The sequence below is a fragment of the Simochromis diagramma genome, unplaced genomic scaffold (genome assembly GCF_900408965.1).
Source record: "Simochromis diagramma unplaced genomic scaffold, fSimDia1.1 OVJJ01000031.1, whole genome shotgun sequence".
In the NCBI taxonomy this organism is placed as follows: domain Eukaryota; kingdom Metazoa; phylum Chordata; class Actinopteri; order Cichliformes; family Cichlidae; genus Simochromis; species Simochromis diagramma.
In genome coordinates, this window is record NW_024386983.1 from 1,213,293 (window position 1) to 1,236,038 (window position 22,746).

Genomic DNA, 22,746 nt, shown 5'->3' on the forward strand with positions numbered 1-22,746 from the left:
AGAGCAACAGGTTTCAGTGTGCTGATGGGTTCACGAGGACAGAGCACGAGCGTATGAAGAGGACCGGATGAAAGGTACGGAGCACAGGTTCGTATGGATGTCATCTCTGAAAAGAGGCAGCTTCAAAAAAACTGTTTTTATTTCAAATGTAAAAGTTGGTCATCAGAGTGACCCAGAGGTGGGAAGTAACGAAGTAGAAGTTCCAGGTATCTCTACTTAACTCGAGCGCTTCTTGTTACTTTTTACTTTTACTCCCCACATTTTTAAACTACTATCTCTACTTTTACTCTTTACGTTTTAAAACAGACCCGTTACTTTAAGTTCATTCATATTGTGTGTGCTCGGTGTTAAACAGGGCCGGTGTTCCAGATTAACTGGTGTCACAGGTTAACTGGTGACGGTCAAACAGGCAATAAAAAAATAAATATTTCATCTGTGAGATTAATTCAAACAGACTCCGTCTTTTTGCTCTTGAACAATCAAATACTAAAAACTGTCGCGAGTGTACCTGGTGATATTCTCACGCACGAGTTGACCGCGAAAACGGCAAACAAACATACGTCACCACGCCGATTCACAGGGCAGCACGATGAGGAGAATCCTGTCTTCGTTATCATCCCCATCACTCCGTGTCAGCCTCACAGCTAAGGCTGCAGTTTGATTCGTGTACACGTAAATGAACTGCCTGTGACCAGGTGAGCCTGTGACGCACACCTGCACCTGCTGTCACCACAGAACCAGAGGTAGCCAAGAAATCACAAAGCGGTCAAAAAACAGTAGAGGAACAAAAGACAGCATGGTACCCGGATGTTTGATTTTAAAAAAAAATATATCCAAAGAGCATTTTTGTGGTAAACTTACAAGAGTGATGTCACTATATGAGGGAAGTAGCTGCTCAGAACAGGTTGTACCATATGAAAAGTCTCCTTTTACCTAAATTTGATCCCAGGCTCATCTTCTAAAATAATTTTCTAACGTAGTCGTGAAAAAGATTTTGAATTATATTAATGCTCTAAACTGACCAGAACAAACAGTCGTACTGAAGAAAAGAAGCTTTAAATTGTGACACTTGGAGTGGGTGTAAAAGAGATTTCAAGTTTTCTACAGGTCCTGAAACTGTCACACGACTATCTCATCTACTTAAAAAGTTGTAAATGGTCAAAAATGTTGGGAATAATAATTAAAAAACATTAAATTTCAGCCCGCCTCTGTCCTCTGAGGGCTGTTAATGCAGAAATTATGAAGGTAAAGTCTTTCATGGCTTCATTAAACATGTTAAAGCTGATTGTGACGGGGTGAGGTGGGCAGCACCGAAGAGCCAATATTTAAGGAGGAATAATTAGTTTAGTGTCGAAAACAGATTTTCAGACTCATCTGGAGCCCAGGACAAAAACAGATTTACCACATGAAAAAAGATTTGTGCTGAATTTCAGTTTTCCAAAGTGGTAAAACAAATATTTAGACTCTTTAGTAAAATTCACAATCCCCTTAAATAATAGTAAAAAGTTGTAATATGAAAATATGAATCATACTTGTGGATTTGAGCTGGAGAAGATTTTAATGACTTGTATAGTGCAGGTATCTTTATCTATAGTAGTACTGTGTAGTACATTAATACATCATATTTTGGGGGATGTGCCATGTGATGCCCCGCCCACTTTTGGGCACTCCTGAACATGAATGCTCATTATTATTCCTGTGATTAGGAAGCAGTGCCAAAGCCTGCATGTTTGTGTGTGTTGGTTATTTGTCTCTGGTCACTCTTAGCTAAGCGTGCATCACTTTAACGTGACAGCTGGAGGAGATGCTGGTGATGATCGTCAAGCTAAAGGAGGTGACTCTGTCAAGTGTTACAGAAAATCTAGTTTACAGTCAACCTGATGAACATCGGCCTTTAAAAGCCGAACACAGTCGTTTTCTTCTCTGTGTTGTGTCCCAGACTGAATACCTCTGTCTATTTTAGCAGTTTCATTTTGTAGACTAAAAGATTTATCAGGTTATGATTTATAATATTTAAAACTGGTTTTTTTAATATCAAGAGCATCGTGGCTCATTTGTTCTTTTCTTCTTTCTTGTTGTTCCTCTTCTTTATTCCAGCAGGTGGTGATTAGTGGTTAGGGCTAATTATGATGCTGCAGCCTGATCACACAAAGAGAAGTGTGTGTGTGTGTGTGTGTGTGAGGACTCAACACCTGGTTAGAAGCTGACATTGTGTGGACTCCTAATTACAGAGGAGGCAGTTGTTGTAAGAGTGAGGAGGGATTCGTTTTAGGCGTTTGTGAGAGCCGACGGCCGCACTGCATTCATGCAGATACTGTAACACTTTATAACTGAATTTGGTCTTTTCTAAACAGCCTTTGTGGGAGTTGTGCGAAGACCGTGTGTCTTGCCATCACAAGAATAACATCCAGTGAAAGAGGACGAAAATTCCTACCATTTCTTATTTGAATGATATATGCAGAGAGAACGATCTGAGCAGGAAACAACGGGAAAGCAGGTTAAAAAGAATATGTGTGTGATGTCATCACTCTGCAGGGCAAACTGAAACTGGAGGTAAAAAACAGAGATTCACTCATATGAGCTTTGTTTTAGATGAAAATAATTTTGACTTGATATTAATGCTCAAACTAAGTCGTGCTTAAGAAAAGCAGATTCAGAGTGGGGGTAAAACTGAGCACTGAAACCTGAAAATGTTGTGTGAATATATCTCCTCTTCTTCAAAAGTTAGAAGAGCTCCAAAGGCTGAAAATATAACTAAAAAGCAGCCAGTTTCAGACCCAGCCCTGTGCCCTATAAGGGCATTAAATGACTTATTCAGACTAAGCTAACCTGAGAGTTCATCCTTCTTCCTGTTTGGCCATTTGAATTGCTTGTGGTTTTAGCTGAAGATGATTTTAGTGTAATTTAGTGTGTTGGGTGTTTATGAAGAGCAGTGAATCACAAAGAAGCTAGCCTTTAAGGCTGGAGGAAGGAGCTAAGAGAGCTTGTTTTAGACAAGAGACGCTGCATCAAAGCCCGTGTTAGACAAAGAAGGATTATTCTGAACTGTGGATGTTTCAGAACTATTCTTTTGATAGGAAATGAGTATTATGGGTCCCCTTGACCTTTCACATTCATGTGTGCAAAAGGCTGCTGCAGCTGATGTTTTGAGTGCTAACTGGCTGACTGTTGACAGTTACAGTAACTGCCATTATAACGAAACAGTCTGTTGGAAATAAAAGTAACTGTTTCTTAAAAAATAAATGTGGTTATCCTGAAGCGTGTTTGTGTAAGAGCCTGTGCTGCGCGTCTGCCTGCCTGGCGTCTATTGTCAGTCATGAAAAATAATCATGGCCTCACTCTCACCCTCTCCAGCTGTTAAAGACACCTGATGCTGCAGTCTGATCCGCTCACCTGGGACTGAACACACACACACACACAAACAAACATGGCTGCTAACGCACGTTCAGACCCGCCCATCCTCACAGAGCAGGAGGAGTTACAGAGAAGAGCCAATCAGGTCACAGATGAGGTAAGAGGGTTATGATGGTAAATAAGTGTTTTATTAATTATTAACAACCACACATAGAAATGGCCGTTTACTTGTTACCCTTGTATCCAGTGCACATTAACCTGATAACAGCCGTTGACTCACCTGTTTGTGTAATTTACCTACTTTTCTCATGCCTAAAACCCTCCTGTGATTTAAACCGTCAACGACGGTCCTTCACCATTTTCAGTCTTAAGCCTTTTCTCCCTGACTGAAAGAAGATCTTTGGTCATCTCACCACGTCCTTAGTTTCCTTTGACTGGACAAAACATGTGCTGCAGACATGAAATATACTCCCCTCTTGTAAACGTTACTTACAAATTTGTGCCATCTCAAAAAAATGTCACAATTCATGTCCATGAGCATGAACAAATAAACAATATATCTCACGACCCGGCTGTAAATCCGGGAGCAGGAAGTCAACAAACGTGACAACATAAATGAAGGTTTGGAGGAAAATGAAGGTTTGGAATTCTGGAATTTTGTTGTTTATAAAAAGTGAAATAATTTCTTGATATCTTTTAACCTCTTTTGTCCCAACGTAAAAACTTGTTGTATAAGAACTAAAGGACCAAACAAAGTTGTTCTAGTTGTGTCTGTGTAGCATATGGCTAAAAGCACAACCATATCTGTGAAGTGTATAACTCGAGCTGTGGTCTCTCTGTGGAGGCGAAAGGACTTCCTCAGCTCCACTAACCTCTAAATGTGGACACAGATTAGTTCGTATGAGACGGCACATCTGAAACATCAGGTTCAAGGACATGAAATTCATTTCCAGAATCACAAATGAATAAATTAGATGTTCGGAGTATTTCATAGACTGCCTTGAATCAGCAGGGGGATTTAAGTGATTCTACTTAAAAATAAAAACGTATTATTTCTTTTTTATATAGTGAATTTTATCAGGGATGCCAAATATTTCCTTTCAGTGCAGCCCACCATATGGAGAGCAAAAACTGCGAAGAAAGAGGGGCTATAATACACTTTACACTGTATTTTGCTTAAGGAAACATTATGTTGCAAGTCATTAATAATGAATCAGACTGCATACCATGACCAGTTATGGAGTATGGAGCTCCATACTGAGCCAGGGCTGTCTTTGGGCTCTAGGCTGGCTTCAGAAAAAGAAAACGTTTGAATAATGCATACAGAGAAAAACCCAACAATCATATGACCCCCTGTGAGCAGCACTTTGGCAACAGTGGGAAGGAAAAACTCCCTTTTAACAGGAAGAAACCTCCAGCAGAACCAGGCTCAGGCCATAAAAAGACATGGATAAAGACATGCTGTGGAAGAGATTAATAACAAGTATGATTCGATGCAGAGAGGTCTATTAACACATAGTGAGTGAAGAAGAAACACCCAGTGCATCATGGGAATCCCCCAGCAGGGCTGGAGTACCTGGAACGTCTAGTACCGCAGGAGCGTCATTCCACTGGATTTCACCCGTAACCCGGCACGTAGCATTAGAACGCGGAAGGTCACCTTTCGCGTTCCTCAGGAACACCGCAGGACGTGACAAAACGTCGGCATGTTACGCCTCGGGAGTGAGAACGGTCTGTCTAATCTTAAAAGCAGTGATAGTTTTCAACAGTTACCTCAAGGAGCATTTTGTTGCACGACCTTACAATCCTACACAATATCATCATGAGCGGAGAAAAATACAATCTAACAGTGGTGATACGGACGGGAGCGAGTCACAGCAGCATCCTCAGCTTATACCCCGGAGAGCGTGTCACACTCTGTGTGTCAGTCAGAGAAACCTAATGAGGATAATTATAATTAGAGCATCTCAGCAATAAAACCAAGAATTCATAATAAACAAACTGGCAAGAAGAGTGACGCAAACTACTACACAACCTGCTGAGCCACAGAGGACACAGCCCTGCCTGAGGGGAGGGCCTCTTCAAGGGCACCTGGCTCACCTGGTTGCCTTGGAGACAGCTGGTCTCCAGGTGCAACTGTCTGGCACAGATGAGCTCACAACACACACAGACACAGACACAGACACACACACACACACACGCACGCACTCACTCCCTGGTGTTTAAAGGCTACTGCAGGTCAGAGACATGTGTCACCTCATCATCCCATCAGTGGGGAAATCCCAGAGGACTGACATGATATTTACACAACACACACACACACACACACACACACACACACACACACACACACACACACACATACAGACCTAGGGGTAGATAAACAGGCAGCTAGCAGTTTCTGCACATAACTGATGTAGACTGTATCCTACTATAACCTGTAATAACTCCTTAATGACACAAAGACGATTTTGATGGAAAGTTAAAAGTTCTTTTAACTAGAAATGACTTTCTAAACACATCAGATATCTTACTTGTTCCTGCTCCCATGTGTCACCCTTTACATTTGGAGCTGAAACTATAACACATTCCACAATACTGATGCTCAGAGATGGTTTCTGAACAATAGTGAGGAACGAGAACAAGTTGTAGCTTTAGATTTTCACACTTGGTGCGAGTGTAAAATGAGTTCGACTGCATTTTTGACAGAGCTTAAATGTGTTTTTACACCCTCAAGCTTAATATTAAAATGTAGAATATTAACTTACTACCAGCTGCTGTCATTGTTCAGCTGATGATAAGAAATTGCATCAATATCTGGTATAATGGAGGACGAGGTCTATCTCGCCCCTGTAGGCGGCCACGGGTGCGCACGGACCGGTTTAGGTCCGACAGTATTTTCACGGACCGGCCTTTAAGGTGTCCCGGATAAATACAACAAAATAAAACCAGTACTGGTTCCAAAAAGAAATAAGATTTAGTCATAACACACGGGAAAAGACCCAGAGAAACGAGTTAACCATAAAAACCTGGTACCAAACGACTCACGGACCGGTACCGGTCTGTGGCCCAGGGGTTGGGGACCACTGCCCTACCAGAGGCCTGGAAGCTTGAGCTTCCTGTGTAGTGTGTGTTTAGGGTGGTGATCCACACCACTGACAGGACCATTAAGACCACCCTCCCCACTTTGCAGGACAGCTACATGAAACGATTCACCTGCATCGTCTGCTGAATGAGGAGCAGCTTCTGACCTCACACCATCACACTGTTAAATCAGACTGAAAGACCTCCGAGACTCAGAGTCACTCTTGCACTTCTGTTACTGTCGCACCGTTTCTTATGTTGGTTGGATGCATTTAATGTATTTCTTTAAGTTATGTGTAGCTGCAGAGGGGAATTTAAAGACTTCACTGTAGGTTATACTAAACTTTAACTGTTTGTATAACTAAGAACAAAATTAAAGCTACAGAAATGACTTAATGGGCAAGCAGTTCACAAGCTCATGTAATGTGTTGAATGTTAAATATTGAAGCAGTGATTTTGTGTCTTTCAGTCACTGGAGAGCACGCGGCGGATGGTTCAGTTGGTTGAGGAGGTACACACACACACACACACACACACACACACACACACACACACACACACACACACACACACACACACACACACACACACACACACACAATATAATCTAACAAAGACCCCCACAGTGATGGAGTGATGAAGCACAAACCTCACTGTGAACTTTGTCATCATCATCTGTGAATTAGCCTGCTGTGTTTCCACATGAGGAAATGGCCAGAGATCCATGTCAGGATGACTCTAACAAAGACGGCTGCAGTGTTATGATTAAGTTTAAGCTCCTGGAAAATGATTTTGGACAAACGACGGCCGGGAGAGCAGAACAGTGAGGAAAGCAGGAAAGGATGTTTTTTCATTACTCCATAATGCACAGCATTCATGCCAAGTGCTCATACGTCCTCTATCCATAACAGCCATTTGTTTACTTTTAGTCACTGTGATCAGGATCGAGGTCATGTGATCTTACTGCAGATAAACAGTTTAGGCAGTCTTACCTTGTTGGCTTTTTACCGTAAATCTAAAATAGAAAGAATTTAAAGAAGTGAGCAGGAGCTCAGTGGATCGCCACGTGGCGTCTGCAGCAAACGTCTTTAAATCGATTTCCATATGTGCAATAAAAACCTGTTTGGAAACGTCGCTGGGGCTCCTGTCAGTAACGGGTTGTTATGTGTTCCCTCCTCCAGAGTAAAGATGTTGGGATCAGGACTGTGGTGATGTTGGATGAACAAGGAGGTAAACAGGTTTTTCTTGGCTTAAATGTAAAGACTTGTCTTGACCATGAAATTTGAAATTTGCTGGGTTTTTTTGTTCCTCAGAAATTTGTGTTTATTCTTAAATTTCTCATTGTATCAAGTTTTTTTCTCATAATTGAGCCTTTTTGTGTAAATATCCCTGATTTGAGCTTTTGGTTTGGAAGCCTTGCCAGTACACATTGTGTAAACATGCCCATCTCTGTATTGATCTCTGCTCCTGCTGTGGCAACACCATAAAACTCCCGTTCAAACAGAGCAGTTGGAGCGTATTGAGGAGGGTATGGACTCCATCAACAGGGACATGAGAGAGGCAGAGAAGAATCTGACAGACATGGCCCAGTGCTGTGGCCTTTGTATCTGGCCACTCAGGAAGTAGGTCCAGGAACCTGCGTCTTTATCCAAACAGGCCCTAAAAAGCCCCGTACTGGTGCCCAGTTCCATTAAATGTGTTGCAGTGTTTATCAAATGTGATTAGATTATCAGACTCCTTCAGCAACGATAATCGTAATCAGTCGTCATCATCATAATAATCAGGGGCTTAAATTACTCGATAAGCCATCCTGACTGAATGATGTCACTCTCTGCTCGTTTCCTTTTGCCCAAGTATTAAACTCAAAGTTGTTTTTTTATTTAATAATTAGTTTTAATTGATCCATTAAGAAGAAAATAATGCCAAAATACAAAGAATGCATGTTTTTACTAATAGATGTTCAGTGAATCAAGATCTGAATGATATATATGAACAAACTATTTGGTAAAAGCCTTCAGGATGTGAATAACTACACGTTTGCTGTTTCTGAAGCAGAGATTTTTTGGCTTGAAGGATCAGAAAAATCTCATTTATAGACAAAGGCCTGTAAAAATGAACTCGATATAACAGATAAGCTCTGCATCTCTTGCATCTGATGTCTGTTTATAGCAGAACGGTGACAATGAAGAGTTTTCTAACTGCATGTGACTAAAAATACCTAAATTTGGATTTAGAAGACACATCTGTAGAGATGTTCCTTAAAATCTTCTTTAAAAGAAGCACAGATGCAGAAACATCCTTCGTACATAGCCCGAGAGAAGACAACAGAATGGAAGTGGGCACCGAGGTCAAAGGTCGTTGGCTCTGCACCGTTTGGTCCAGCGTGCTGTTAGCATTTAGCGCAGCGTGGTGGTGTTCTGTTTCACGTTTCTGGTGGCTGGTTTTTCAGTTCATAGTGCAGCCGCGTGGAAATACTTTGTGATTTTTTTCTTTTATTCCACCTCCCTCCTCCTCTCTTCTGCCTCCATTCTTCTCGTTACGTTCAACCTTATTTCCTGCTTTCTTTCACCTTTGCTCTTCCTTCATCCTGCTCCGCCGCATCCTCTCATAGAGCAGTTGGAGCGAATAGAGGAGGGCTTGGATCAGATCAACTCTGATATGAAGGAGGCAGAGAAAAACCTGACTGACCTGGGCAAGTGCTGTGGTCTCTGCTCCTGTGATAAGTAGGTGGAGCTGTGTGTGGCGTGTGTGTGAGTGTGTGTTTGTCTGTAAACATTATCCAGAGGTAAGTATGTGAGATGTAGTCATAAAATTATGGGAATCTATTTGTAAAAACCTAAATTATACCTGATTCACAGCCCTGGGCCACGTTTACTGCAGCGGCTTCACCACAAACCTCAGATTTATACAAAAGGCACTTTTCCACCATATCAAAGCGATCTGTCAGCTCGGTCCTGTTATTATAATGTTAATAGAGTTGAATTGGTCCTGTAAGGTCAGGCTGCAACATTCAAACACCATCACAATGAGCAGCCATCTTATTCACCAGTTTTTTCTGGCGATTTCACACTTTCAGGGCTCGGCGTTGGTGTTATGGCTGCTGCCGTGTTGGAAGTGACCATATTTGTAGTTTTTGGCACTTCTATGCCCAGACGTTACTCACAAAGACAGAAAACCAAACATAGCAGGAAAGCTAAACTGAGTGTTCTTCTTAAAGAAACCACTCTGAAGTGCAGATCTAAATGTGATATAGTTCTTGTTCTTCCCCAAACGCACTGATCAGGATGATCCCAGTGATACCAGTGAGCACTGGAGGTAAAATAGATGTTTCCAGTAAGGTGCTTTAACATACAGTGCGACGCTGACAAGGAGCAAATAGCCTCCTGAGATTTAAACATGAGAAAACTCTTCAGATTTGGTTCATTAGTTGCTTTTAGCTTTTGCTGTCGGCTTGCTTTGCTGCTCTGATTTGCTCTGAAGTGGTCCAGCGCCATGTTTGTCGTGTTTTATGGTATAAATGGACCCTTGGTGTACCCGTACTGTAGCTGCAGGAGCAGTATGGGTACGCTGTGGTTCTCACGTTTCATGTTTAACAGACTTCACTCATTAAAATCGACATCCATGGGGTCATCACTCTTTCTCTTCCAGACTAAAGGCTTTTGAGGAGAGTGGGGCATACAAGGCAGTTTGGGGCAGAGCCTCAAGCCAGGATGGCGTTGTAGCCAATCAGCCGCCGTCATCTCGGGTCGTGGATGAGAGAGAGCAGATGATTATGAGTGGAGGATACATACGAAGGTAGGGAGAGAGTGACACACAGAGTTTAGTGGAGTGTGTTATTGTGTGAGCTGAGAGATGGCAGCTGCATACACGGTTTGTGTGTGTCTGAGTGTGTGTGTCTGAGTGTGTGTGTGTGTGTGTGTCTGAGTGTGTGTGTGTGTCTGTGTTTGCTCTTCTTTACAGCAAACTGACATCTAATACTTAAGCCATCACACACAGGCAGCTGGTCAAACACAAACACAAAAACTTGCACACTTCTTTGCAGCATTAATGTTTTCCTGCTTTATTCCTGCCCGTGTCAGGGCGACCGGCGACGCCCGCGAGGACGAGATGGAGGAGAACCTGGCACATGTGGGCAGCATCGTCGGAAATCTGAAGAGCATGGCCCTGGACATTGGCAACGAGCTGGAAACACAGAATTCCCAAATCGACCGCATACAGGGAAAGGTACCGCCGTCCTGTTCTGCATGTACACCTCAGTGTGTACTAATCAAATACAATTCATTTCACCAGACTCTGTTAAATGTAACAATTTGAGGGCGCTGGTTTAGCTCGCTGGGATGAACGTGCAACCATATGCCGGGTTTGAATCCGACCTGTAGCCTTTGCCGCATGCCTTCCCCTCTGCTTTCATGTCACTCTTTACTATATCGCTCAAATAAAGCCAGATAAAGAGTAAATAGTCGATGATTACTTTTACAAGACTCTCAAAGCACCTCGTAGTAAACTCAGGTAGGGATTCAGAAGAGTAGGAGGCCAAGGAAGACATTAAGTTCTTAACTCCCACCAGGTCAGGGTTAGAGTTGGATTTTGTTTTAGCCACATGATGAATAGACACGTTTTACAAAACTGGAGGACTTTACATAAAAGCTTTTCCTTTGACATGTTCTAGACCGGTGAAACTCTGTGAAAACAGCCGCACCAAGAACATGCCAGCAAACCTCAGACTCCTGTATCTGGTTTGGCATCCAGTTCTCCAAGAACCCAGTTAAAAAATAGCATGGAGCTCATGTAAAAGACAGCGTTATACAGAGAAGAAGCACTAACAATGGTAAACAGTCAAACAAAAGGGCAATAGCTTCTCAAGACTATACTTGAATAAAAGCAACTGAAAATAGGTTCATCTTCAAAGTTGATTTCACAGGTTCTTATGTAGGAGGGCAGACTATTCCAGAGTCTGGAAGCAATGAGAGCGTGGCCTGGTCACCGTTAGGGGAGAATTCCCAGAAGTTGTTGGGATAATGATGGAGGCAAAATAGGCAGTTAACAGACCTGAGCAGCCATAAACAGGAGTGACGTGCTGTCTTTTCTTTGTACCAGTTAAAAGTCAAGCTGCTGTACACTGAACTATGTGAAATAGAGAGTGAGAGTGGAATTGGGCAATCTTATATACAGAGTTGCAGTAGACCAGCTGAGAGGTAGGTAAGGGGGGGAGAGCTGTTTCCAGATCCTTTAGTCAGACGGAGTTCCGTGAGTTTCACACGGATCCATCTGGGATCTTAGTGAGGAGAGAAAAGAGGAATTATGGCAGTTCATCTCAGGCTTGTGCCCAGAGAGGGAGATGAATGAAATCAATAATGTGGCTTTTTACCTGACAGAAGCAGTTTGTGCTCTTCCCTTTGAGTCAGAGATGAAAGCAGCACAGGAACTTGTGCTAACAGCACTAAAGCTAAGAATTCTTATCTATGAACAGTTCCTTCTGAGCAGGAGGTGTTTGATTATATTCACCCTACTGTGTGTTGTTGGACTGTGGAGCTTGCCGAGCTCTTCCAGTGCAATTAAGCAAACCTGAAAGTGAAAGATAGATGGAGAGCACAGCTGTTTGTGCCTGCCTACCACATTCTTGTTAACACTTCCTTGTTCTTTCTTTTTTCCCATCCTCTGCAGGCTAATCTCAACGTTACCCGAATCAGCGCTGCCAACCAGAAGGCTACCAACCTCATGAAACGATAGAAGTGCTCTTCCAGTCTTTTTCTATTAAACTGTGCTTTTGCGTGCCGTGCCAATATGCTGACCCTGTTATTTTAAACCTCCCATTACTCACTTTTGACAGTGAAATGTGCTGTAAAACTCATCTAGAGGCCGTAAAGGGTTTAAAGTGGAGCTCTTTATTCCGTAACCCGTATTTTAACATTCCTGTTCGTTCCCCAGATATCATAATAGAAAGTCGTAGTTTTGTTTATTTGTATAAAATGTGACCTATGATTATTATAAGTCAGTTTGCAATGCAATGCACGCTCTGTTTTACCCCTCAGCGTGGCCTCCTTTAGCTCTTGGGAACCTTTAATGGTCCCTGTGGGGAAAAAATGGGTCACTCCAGCAGCACCATCACTGCCAGCAGTAGCAGTAGAGAGCACAATCACACAAATACGTCAATTTGTGTGAAGAGCGGCTGTCCCTGCTGTGGTGATATGAAACATGAGCCCATACGTCGCCTTTTCCATCTGCCGGACGGACAGGGGAATAACGGCATCTGTGCAGCAAAATGTTCTGAAAAGCAACCAGTCCAGTCCCAAATTACACAACCCTGTAATTCCACTTTCTCCAAAATCTGCCACTGTGGATGAAACACGTATGTGACGGCGCCCTCTGTCGGCCCAGCCGGGTATTGCCCAGAAGAAGGAAACACGTATTTCCCCACAATAGAGGATCTCTGGCGACACCAAGCGGACGCAAGCGGAACATGCATTCTTCCTGGCCTCTCCCATCTCCCTTCTGTCTCCATGTTGATAGAAAATGGTGGTGACACCAAGAGACGTTGTTGCTGATTTTACGACCCTGTCTCTCAGTCGTGCACATCAAAGGTTTGCTGACAATGCCAAAAGTCACCATATCCTAAATGATTTGTACTTGATGTCTGTGTTTGTAATGTTAGCCAATCAGGGAGATCCTTAAGTAAACTATGCTGTCTTTTTATTAGCTGCTAGGTTTGAAATCGTCCATTGGGTAGAAGCTGTTTTTTGTTTAATTATGTACTGATGAGTAATATAGTACAAATCATAGAAGTGTAGATGATGCTGACCTATGTTGACCTAAAAAGGCCTTCATGTGCGTAACTACAAGGTAACTACTACAGCTGAGGATCACTTGTGTGTGTTTGCTACGATGAAATGTTGAAATGTGAACGTAATGAATAAAAAAAATGTGCGCAGGAATATAGCGTACGTGATTTTGGGACTAATTAATTATGTGAGGCGGGAGGAGGGGCTGTGAGGGTGATGGTAGTCATTAAATATTCACCGTGTGGCTGAACGTGCAGACTTCGTGAGTTTGGTGACTGGTGTGTTGGGAATGGGAGTGACTGGTGCATACGCGTCTGCGGCACATGGGGGCGCGCAGCGGCCTGAAAATGTTGCGCGTTCGAGGAAGAAGAAGGAAAAAAACCACACGCGCTGCGTGAATAGAGTCTGCGCAATTCGCTTGTTCTCGTCACTCCGAACTTTCGGGAGAACCACGAAGGAAGGAGGGGAGAACAGCGCCATTTGCCTGGTAATTATTTACAGCATATGCGGCCTTTTAAAAAACACTGCACGTCACGCGGAATCCGCAATAGCAGCCCGCACGGGCGGCGTTTTCGCGCAAAGCGTACGAACGTGCTACAGTGCGAAATAAAAGCGTAGCGCCGAGCTAGCAGGCGTCTCCTCCAGCTCTGACACCGACAGTTGGAGCGCAAAGACACTGCACAGCTCCGCTTGTAATGTTCGCGATAATCCGGCTCGTGGTTACGGAAATTCGCAGGATTCGCACGTCTCGTCGTTTTCACGCAGCACCGGTTCAGCCCCGCGTAGCTAACAGACGCGGAGGAGTCGGGTGGGCAGCTCCCCGTGTGAACCATCAGGCACGAGCTCAACAAAGACACAGCACGGTCGCAGCTGATTGGTTCGCGTGGGTCACGTGGCCTGGTAGAACGCAATGTTTATCAGGTATTTAATGAGATCTTGAACATTAGTACGCTCTCGTGGATGTTTACAGCCAGCCAATCAGCGCCGGTCCGAACTCCGTGACGTAAACAGAATTCAACAGATTAACTAAAAGAAACAAAGTAACTAATAAAAGCTGCACTGACATGGTTATTTACTTTGTAACTACTTGATATATGGATACACACATACATGTGTATGTAGAGGAATTTCCTACTCACACGTGTGGGTGTCTTTAGGCTTCCTCAGAAAGTAGAAAAAGAATAATTTCTGAAAGACAGGAAAACAGTGTTCGTGTATATTAAAGTACAGCCAGGAGAGGGCAGTATGGGGACACGAGCTGAAGGAAAAACGAGATGTTCTCGTCCACAGCCATGAAAGCGGCCCCTGTCCAACACTGCAGGTGGTTTTCCTGAAATCTGCACTGGCTGTTTATGGTTCAGTCACCCTGAAAACAGTCCACAGTCTGCTACGCGTGCAGCACTTTTTGTCTGTGTTGCTAATTAAAATTAAGTTTTCACAACATAAAATCCAGTTCTCAGAAGTCTTGTGTGTCAAAGCAGGAGACGTAGGTTCGGTTCAGCTGCACAGCTGTGGCTCAGGTGATAACATCTGTGAAGTCCAGTTTTATATGAATTCGTCGCAGTCGCTAAATTTGTATTTTTTTTTTTTTTTTTTAAAGTATGTAGAAGGATTTTTGAGAACATAATTTTGTAACCTTTAAATTGTGAGCTGCAGGTACATTTAAAAGTGCCAGTGGATGACTGGACTACCTGCTTCTGCAGTCATTTTTAAAATTGGGAACATACTTGAAACATGCATGAAATATTTATGAAACTGTATGAAGAAAGTTTTGTCTCACAACTTGTAAAAAGAAAATGCCAAATTCTATATTCATCACTTCAAAAATATTTGTTTCAGTGGATCAGTTAGTGCCGCTGGGACCAGAAAATTGGTCCAGTGAATAAAAATGTTTTGATTTTTTTCTTTTGTCTGAAGAAATTTAATGGTTTCACAGACTTAGAAGAAACAACAGCTCACAATAGGGGAAAAAAAACAATATTGCTCAGATTCCTACAGAAACTGCTCACTCCACAGCTTGGTAGCTTGTAATATGAACGTATTAGGTGTACCAGTGCTCTAAATGCTCACTCTAAACTTGAGTGGGCAGATATACTTGGCTGGCCATTAACATACAAAGCTTGGAGGAATGGGACTGCTATCACTTCCCGTGATCCAAGACAGTAGTTACGCCTCTTTTCCGCTGGTATCTACTCGTCTTAACTCGGTTGTTAGGTTTTTCCATTAGGTAGTAGTACCTGGTACTGGTTACTTTTTTAGTACCTGTTCAGTGGGGGTTGCAAGTAGGGTTGGGTTTAAAAAATTGATTTTCCGATTCAAATCGATTTCAGTTTGAATAATGCGATATGGATTCATTCAATCCTGAGTCGACTCAGGTTAAAGCTAACGAAACTATTTCAACAACCACTAACAGCTAAAACAGCAAACGATTAAAAAGCAGGTAATCCGATAAAGATGTAAACCCGACGGCACGCACAATTCACTGAACCAGCAACAAAAGAAGATCAAAACCGCTTCACGTTTAGAAACATCGTCATGGATACACTCTTGTTTTGGCAGTTTTGCTTCCACCACGATAAAATTACACTTCCTGCACAGCTCTCTCTCTCTCTGTACTCAGAGACCAGTTTAGCATCAAAAATCTGTTTTCTGGATTATTTGCTTGCTTACTATGCACCAGTCTACCGTTGTGTACAGCGCTGTCTGCCACACATGACCTCCGACAAGAAGCCTCGTTTCTGTTCGATCCTAAAGAAATGTAAACTTTTACAAATGATGTCAAATAACTTTGCTTCACTTCAGCAGCATCAGGTCATGTTCAGATGTTGATTCATGGTTTTCTTCAGTTTTTTTTTTCTACTGCAGAATATTTTAAGGTTTTCTGCTATAAAAAGCCAGGACAGGAAAATCTGCTTCATGTTTTTGTGTTTTATCCTCAGTTACTTTGACACAAAGGCCTCTGATGAAGTCTCAGAGTGTCAGCTTTGTTTTTATACATAGATATAAAATATGGATGTACTGATAAATGATCAGAATTATAATATTTCTGACTGTCTGAGTCAAAATCAAATTGAATCAAATCGGCACCTTGTGAATCAGAATTGAATCGGTCATGGAAATCCTTGACGATAACCAGCCCTAGTTGCAAAAATGTGACGTCGACAGACTGCATGCTGGTGACTGGCCAGGCTGTGGCGTTGCTCGCTGAGTCATGAGATTGTCTCCTTCAAAGAAATCAAAACCGCCATTTTTTTGAATCTCGGCCACAAACTCAAACAAACACAACATCCAACACTCTGGTCCCCGAGTCTGACAGAAAGCCAGAGACTGAGCAGCAGGTGTAGCATCACCTCGAAATCCTCTTTTTGTGTTTGTGTCATATAAACATGACATCACAAGACTTTCAGCCACGTTACTTTGATGACCACATGCACATTTAGGTGGTGCTCGTTTGCAGTGTAAATCGACCCAAACTGATCAGTCAAATCGAGTCATGGAGTCCATCCGACCCAGGCCTGCATCACAGCATGGGAAAATATGAGCCAGGAAGCAGCACAACTAGCTGATTAGCAATGACTGAATTTTCAGAATAAGAGCGAGGGTTAGGAGACTGTTTAGTGTAACTCAATGATGTTATTATCTTACATGGATTAAATCTCACATTAGTCAAAATGTACTCATCTGTTTACGCTGAAATTTAAAGTTATTTTGTATAAAATGAAAAGATAAACTTCGATCTGCACAAAAGCTTATTAAGGAGCTTATTTAGAGCAATAATAAGGAATAGTTTTTAAACGGAGTGAAATATTTTGTATGCTTATGAAGCAGAGATGCTATTTCTGCCTGCTTATAATTCATTTTATCCTCCATATTTCTTTTCTTTCATCGTTTTTTCCTCTGTGTTTTTTCTGCAGGTCCTGTGCAGCCAGCCAGGCGTGTCTAGTCCCGACTGGCAGCTGGATCAGGATCAGCTAGTCGTGGAGGGCGGTGAATTTGGACTCGGTCTCTGTTTTAGTGGGCCGTCCGAGGCAGCGGTGGAGCCATGTCAGCCACGTGGCGTGAGGACGATGAGGAACTGAGGGTGGGAGGAGTAAAAGGAGCATTGAAAGCCAAACCGAGGTTCTCCTTCACTGAGGTCAAGCTGCTGCTGGAGGCGGTGAAGAGGAACAGATACATCATCCTCAGTGAGTAGGAATAAAAAAGTAGATTAGTTCTTTTCTATTTAGGAGGAAAGTCTTCGAGGAGCTGTTCGTAATAAAACGTGTGCCGTTGAGGCCATTCTGGTACGACCTACTGACCGTCCTGTTGGTCGTGTTTATCATGCGAGTGTTGAGCTCCTCAAATCTCTCATCGCATAGGCCGATGGACGCCAGCTTCGCCGCCTTGGGCTGCATTTGGTGACAGTGATCTGTATTCTGCTGCAAAATGCACTCCAGCCGACTGGCAGCAGGTGGAGAGCTGCTTCTGATGCTGCTCTGTCGCCCTGCTCAGAGGCTGCAGTCAGAATCCCTCCATCCTTTTGTTTTTGTCATCACGGCGTTTGGGCAGTTAAAACACATCCGAGGGACATTTTTTAATATTGTTTAGTTCAGGAACCCCTGACACCACTGATACAATCAGTCAGATGTCAAACATAACATTTGATTTTATTGTGAAGTTACAGGATGTTTTACTGGTCAGTCTGCTCTCTCTCTGTTTTTAGTGCACTGTGCTTTTAAAGATCCTTACCAGCAGAGGGAGCACGTGGGTCACCTTTTACAGGACTGCTGTGATTTAATACTTGAGACTGATTCGTTCTCTCTGTAGGGAAGTTTAACCAAGGTGTGTCGGCTGAAACGAAGAAACAGACGTGGGTCGAGATCACCAATCAGATCAACGGTCTGGGAGAGAATCACAGAGAGGTTTGTTTTACATCATTCTCAGCTCCAGAAAGTCCTTCGAAAGATGATTTGTGAAGTTCGCACAGTTCAGAAAAGCCCTGATCTGTCCTTCAACGTTTTGTTTTTCTGCATTACGTTATTAATTTATTCAAAGTCATGTAAAAAGAATCAGTTCTCCCAGATGAGCGAATTAATAGATAAGGCCATTCAGTCCTGCCACACCATGCTGCCCTCTGCTGTTTGAACACAAAGGCTGTATAAAACCTTTGCAGTTATACTCATACCAAACTTAACAATCACATAAGCTGAAAGTCTTCACTTCAGGATGCGATAGATTTAATTTTTTTTATCGTTTGTGCTTCATAAACTGACCGGCGGATTGTCGACAGTAGTTTAAGAACTTGCAGCAGTTGCAGGCAGTGTGATGGATGGGATATGTCACTCAGCACTCCTCAAAGGTTTCGTTTCCACTCAGGTGCGTCAGATCATGAAGAAATGGGCAGACCTCAAATGTGATGGGAAGCGACGCATTGCAGCGCTGCGGGGTCCCAACGGCACAACCCTGAGGAAGAAGAAACTGGGCCCCGTGGAGAGGATGGTCCATAAGATACTGATGATGAGTCCTAGAGGAGGTGAGGCGAGGCATAGAGCAACTCGGGGTTTAATCAGATTGTCCATTTTCTTTCTTGGGAAGGTTTCTAAGTGAGTGAAGTGACCCAGAAGTATCAGAGTTTCAGCCACAATAAGAGCTGTTCAACTCCAAATCCGAAGGAAAGGCGCTTCACTGCTGCCTCCTTTCGCAAAGGATGCACTAAAACCCATCCTTTAGGAAAGGAAACAAGATGATGCCATCCAGCCCGTGATGAAAACACGTGTTCGTTTCACTTCACTGCTTTATAAATTCTTTAATGTAATAGTCCTTTTTACCTCATAAAAGGCTGATGTTCTTCAGAGATTAGTCTCACCCCAAGCTGCCGTCACGTCACTGCATGCGTTGGCGTTTCAACCAGACCTCATTTTTGTTTGTTTTTCAGAAATTTGTCTCGACTTCACAGGTTTCTCCTGGTTTTTCTCACTGTGCCACTCAGCTGTCAGTGACCCAGCACCTGCTAGTGAGGTGATCTGTTGTTCGACAGCTTCACGGCGCATTAACGCCACCTTCTGGCAGCAGAGATGCTCTGCATCCTGCTAGGTGGCTGTAAAAACTGGTCTAAATTCGTACAGCTGATTTTACAACTGACTCGAGTTACAGCGTCGTGCATCACTGACACTGGTGTATATTTCATATTGCTGTGGCTTCAGTGTGTGTGTTCTGTTCTGTTGTTTATTTTATTACAGATTTAATGTGCTGTGTACACAAACTGTGGTTAGAAAGTGTTTTTATCAGCCTGCCGGGGGCTGTGTACTTCCTGGGTCAAGTGCTAAAAGTCTAGAGAAGCGTTGTACTCAGCACCGCCCCTAGAGGCTAAGGAAAATCACTGCATGCACAAACTGACTTCCTGAACTGAGTAATCTGTCTGATGTATTCTTTGCTGCTCATGTGTGAAAAGCTGCAGCTGGAAGCTGATCACATTACTGGCAGCCAATCAGCAGATGCGCTCTGTCCGCTGCCTCTCAAAGGCATTTCACTCTGCAGGATGGCGCTGCATTGTTAGCGTGGTCAGTGTAAAACTGAGAGAGGAGGTTACAGTGATATTTAAAAAAAGGCATCAGATATATCTATGAGGATCCGTCCAGTCAGAGTATCAGAATTTACTCAGATTTCATGTGTTGGTTTTCAGACGGCGACAGCGACCTGGACCTGGGAGAAGACGACGACTTCTCAAAGATGTGCAGTAAAGGGCTACCCTCCAACAGTTCCCCCTACTCCTACCTCAGTCTGACAGACGGCACTCACACTTTATCAGGAGGACCCTCTTTTGAAATTTCACCTCTCTCCTCACCTGAAAAAGAACTTGGCGGTGAGTAAAGAAAAAGCTCAGGCACCTCGATCGAGGGTTATTTGGACCAGACTCTGAGGTGTAAACCATGGAGCTTCAGGGTCCTGTTTTACATTTAATATAAATATGAAACGGTTGGTTGTGAGACTGATCTCCCATCGTCACCGACGTACAAATCGATTGTTTAAGAAGAAAAAAAAAGTTCTTATATCCAGTTCAGATGTCAAAGCCTTCTTGAGGCCTTCTTGGACATTTTCATGACGTTCTCATGTTTTTTGCAGGAGATCCTTTCCACTCCTCGTCTGACTTTGACCTGGGTGACGATGGAGGTAAGGACACTGTTGATACTTAAAATAAACCATGCAGTCCAACTTTTGGCTGCAAGTGTTAAAAATCATACATAATGTGCATTAAATGAATATGAATCAGGCATGACGTGGGTGTTTGAAAATGTTGTGAGGTCCTGTAAACTTCCTGCTTTCATTTGGCACAAGCATGAATGTCATACCTGAGCCTCGGCCATAATCTGATGGAGGCAGTGAAGTGAGGAATAAGAAATGAAAACCCTGAACATTCATCTTCTAGATTTGTGCGTTTCTAAGAAAAGCAGGCTTCCTGTAAAATGTGGAGAAACACGATGTAAACATCTAAACGGTGCGGTTTCTTCTGTCCTCGTTTTAATCTGGTGACAGCATCAATGACAGTAATGAGAGTTTGCATCACCCTGCATGTTTCAGTGCTGCTCCTTTAAAGAATAAACTGATCCTCCTGTGGCGTTTGTCCTTCACAGAACACATGATGGATTTTGATGAAAACGATGACTCCATGTTCTCCTACCCTTCCTCCGTCCGGCCACCCCCCACCTCCCTCGATCCTCTGCCCGATAACGCCCTGATGAGGGTGAAGCCCGTCTACACGTACTCCCGAAGCAGCAACGGCCAGATCCAAACCATCCAGAACTCCTCCTCCTCCAGCAGACCTCCACCCGAACCTTCCTCCTCCTCAGTGGCTTCCACGTCCTCTGGCTTTCCTTTGGCTTCTGATTCAGAAGCTGCTTCATCCTCTGCTGTCCCCCCACCATCACGGTCCCCCAGCACCTCCAACAGACCTGGCTCCGCCCTCCCTGCTCCCTCTCCATTCTCTCCTCCATCATCTTCCTCTGCACCTGCTGCAGCCAATGGTGCGTCCTCTCACCTTCGACCTTCTACCTCAATTCCACCACCTGCAGCTTCCTCCGCTTTCTCAACAGTCACCTCTGCCACTATTTCTTCTTCTTCTCGAAGCCAGCCTCCTCCCTCCTCCTCCATCTTTCCACGCAGTGCTCCCACCTCAGGCTCAAGCCTATCGGACCCTCTCCCAGCTGGAGCGTCCTCACGCAGGGCACACGAGCAGGTCGCCCAGGTGGCGTCTCAAAGCCTGCAGCAGCAGCGGGCCAGCAGGATGCTCCTGACCTCGGTGTCTCAGTCTCTGGAGACGTTGGCTCAATCGGTCCAGCTGCTCGTGGAGAGCCAGCATGAGTTCGTGCAGGAGTCCCTGCAGCTCCAGCGGGAGACCGTGGACATCCTGAGGGATTTCTCCAACACTGCACTAACCATGCTGAGAGACAAGGCCAGCAGCGGGCAGCTGGCCCACCATCACCACCGACATCATCCCGCCTCGCACTTCTGAAGCCCAGAGGGAGAAAGGACAGGTTTGAGCAGTGCGAGGAGCTTCTCATCAGTCGGGAGTCTTTCTGGTGGGTGTTCCTGTTTGCTGCACACAAAAGCTGCTTTCCACTGGTGACTCGAGCACACGCAGATTTAGGCCCAGAGCTCAATTTTATTTATGTGCCTAAATCCTGTTTCGTTTTTTCCCTTTTTCTAGTTTTATTTGTGTCAAATTCTAAAAGTTTTCCACACTGTAATAATCAGCATTTCTGATGGTGCTGAGCTGCTGTAGTCTCACAACCGCCGTGAACATTTCCACACAAACCCAGAGTGACCGAGCGCATTTACAGGAGATGATACACTACGTGGTGCAAGGACACGATCTGCAGTTTGATAATTCTGCTTCCTGTGTGGACATGAGAGGAGAACACTAACCCTGCATCTGATCTCCAGAGCCAGGCTCAAGAGTCACGGCGCTCTTAAACTCAGACTGGCTCCTTTACAGTTTCCTGAAACACCAGAGGAGCAACACCTGGGGACAGGTGGGACAGGTGCTTCATGTCTGTAGTAAATTAGGATAAATTGTTGAGCAGAAGGAACCTGTTTTGTTGGGGTTACTGCTGAATTTCGCTGCTGCTGATGAAACTTTAGCTGTAATTGACCAATAGATGAACTGAATCTCTTTCCCTCATTAAAAACAAACAGTTCTCTTTTGGTAATCTGTGTAATCTGCTTACAGAATGCATTCATGCACAAAATCAGATAAACTTCACTGTAGACACAAACAACACACCCAGAGCGTGCAGCATAATAAAGTACCTAAAACAGGAGGCAGCAGATATTAACGACTGATTCACAAACCGGTTCCCTTTAACCCAGTCAGGGTCTAAGCAGCCGTGCAGTTTTCAATAGAAGCTCCGCCTTTTATTGAACAAAGCTATAAAATTGTAAATGTGCAACCCAACAGTATCCAAAGTTTCCTGACTGTAAACCATTACAGGAGGATTAACTGCTGCAGGTGACCGTGACACCGCATCATAATGTAAATGGGAAAAACAAATGT

The 22,746-nt window shown here is 43.7% G+C and overlaps 2 protein-coding genes across 4 annotated transcripts; both read left to right on the top strand.

Annotated features, from left to right (window-relative positions):
- The first annotated feature begins 5 nt into the window (after positions 1 to 5).
- Positions 6 to 13,370, top strand: zgc:101731 (SNARE_SNAP25N and SNARE_SNAP23C domain-containing protein). 3 transcript variants are annotated; one of them, XM_040039708.1, is made up of 8 exons: positions 6 to 87; positions 3,355 to 3,511; positions 6,908 to 6,949; positions 7,620 to 7,668; positions 7,943 to 8,060; positions 10,087 to 10,233; positions 10,518 to 10,662; positions 12,103 to 13,370. In XM_040039708.1, exons 2-8 carry the CDS (start codon positions 3,428 to 3,430, stop codon positions 12,166 to 12,168), a joined length of 651 nt encoding a protein of 216 aa, XP_039895642.1. In that variant the 5' UTR covers positions 6 to 87; positions 3,355 to 3,427; the 3' UTR covers positions 12,169 to 13,370. The 3 variants fall into 3 exon arrangements, with proteins under 3 accessions (XP_039895642.1, XP_039895640.1, XP_039895641.1); XM_040039706.1 differs by lacking the exon at positions 7,943 to 8,060 and adding an exon at positions 9,050 to 9,161; XM_040039707.1 differs by lacking the exon at positions 7,943 to 8,060 and adding an exon at positions 9,050 to 9,161 and having other exon boundaries at positions 11 to 74.
- Positions 13,371 to 13,575: 205 nt separating this feature from the next.
- LOC120738456 (uncharacterized serine-rich protein C215.13-like) lies at positions 13,576 to 22,402 on the top strand. Its single transcript, XM_040039705.1, has 7 exons — positions 13,576 to 13,704; positions 17,132 to 17,401; positions 18,024 to 18,118; positions 18,573 to 18,729; positions 19,879 to 20,058; positions 20,319 to 20,366; positions 20,828 to 22,402. The coding sequence occupies exons 2-7, from the start codon at positions 17,260 to 17,262 to the stop codon at positions 21,703 to 21,705; spliced, it is 1,500 nt and encodes a 499-aa protein (XP_039895639.1). The 5' UTR covers positions 13,576 to 13,704; positions 17,132 to 17,259; the 3' UTR covers positions 21,706 to 22,402.
- Positions 22,403 to 22,746: the final 344 nt, after the last annotated feature.

Excerpts from the sequence above, each read along its gene's own strand:
- zgc:101731 (XM_040039708.1), top strand. The coding sequence starts at position 3,428 with ATGGCTGCTAACGCACGTTCAGACCCGCCCATCCTCACAGAGCAGGAG. Across the intron at positions 7,669-7,942 it reads GATGTTGGATGAACAAGGAG|AGCAGTTGGAGCGTATTGAG; the intron begins GTAAACAGGTTT and ends CCGTTCAAACAG. Across the intron at positions 10,663-12,102 it reads TCGACCGCATACAGGGAAAG|GCTAATCTCAACGTTACCCG; the intron begins GTACCGCCGTCC and ends CATCCTCTGCAG.
- LOC120738456 (XM_040039705.1), top strand. The coding sequence starts at position 17,260 with ATGTCAGCCACGTGGCGTGAGGACGATGAGGAACTGAGGGTGGGAGGA. Across the intron at positions 18,730-19,878 it reads GATGATGAGTCCTAGAGGAG|ACGGCGACAGCGACCTGGAC; the intron begins GTGAGGCGAGGC and ends GTTGGTTTTCAG. Across the intron at positions 20,059-20,318 it reads ACCTGAAAAAGAACTTGGCG|GAGATCCTTTCCACTCCTCG; the intron begins GTGAGTAAAGAA and ends TGTTTTTTGCAG.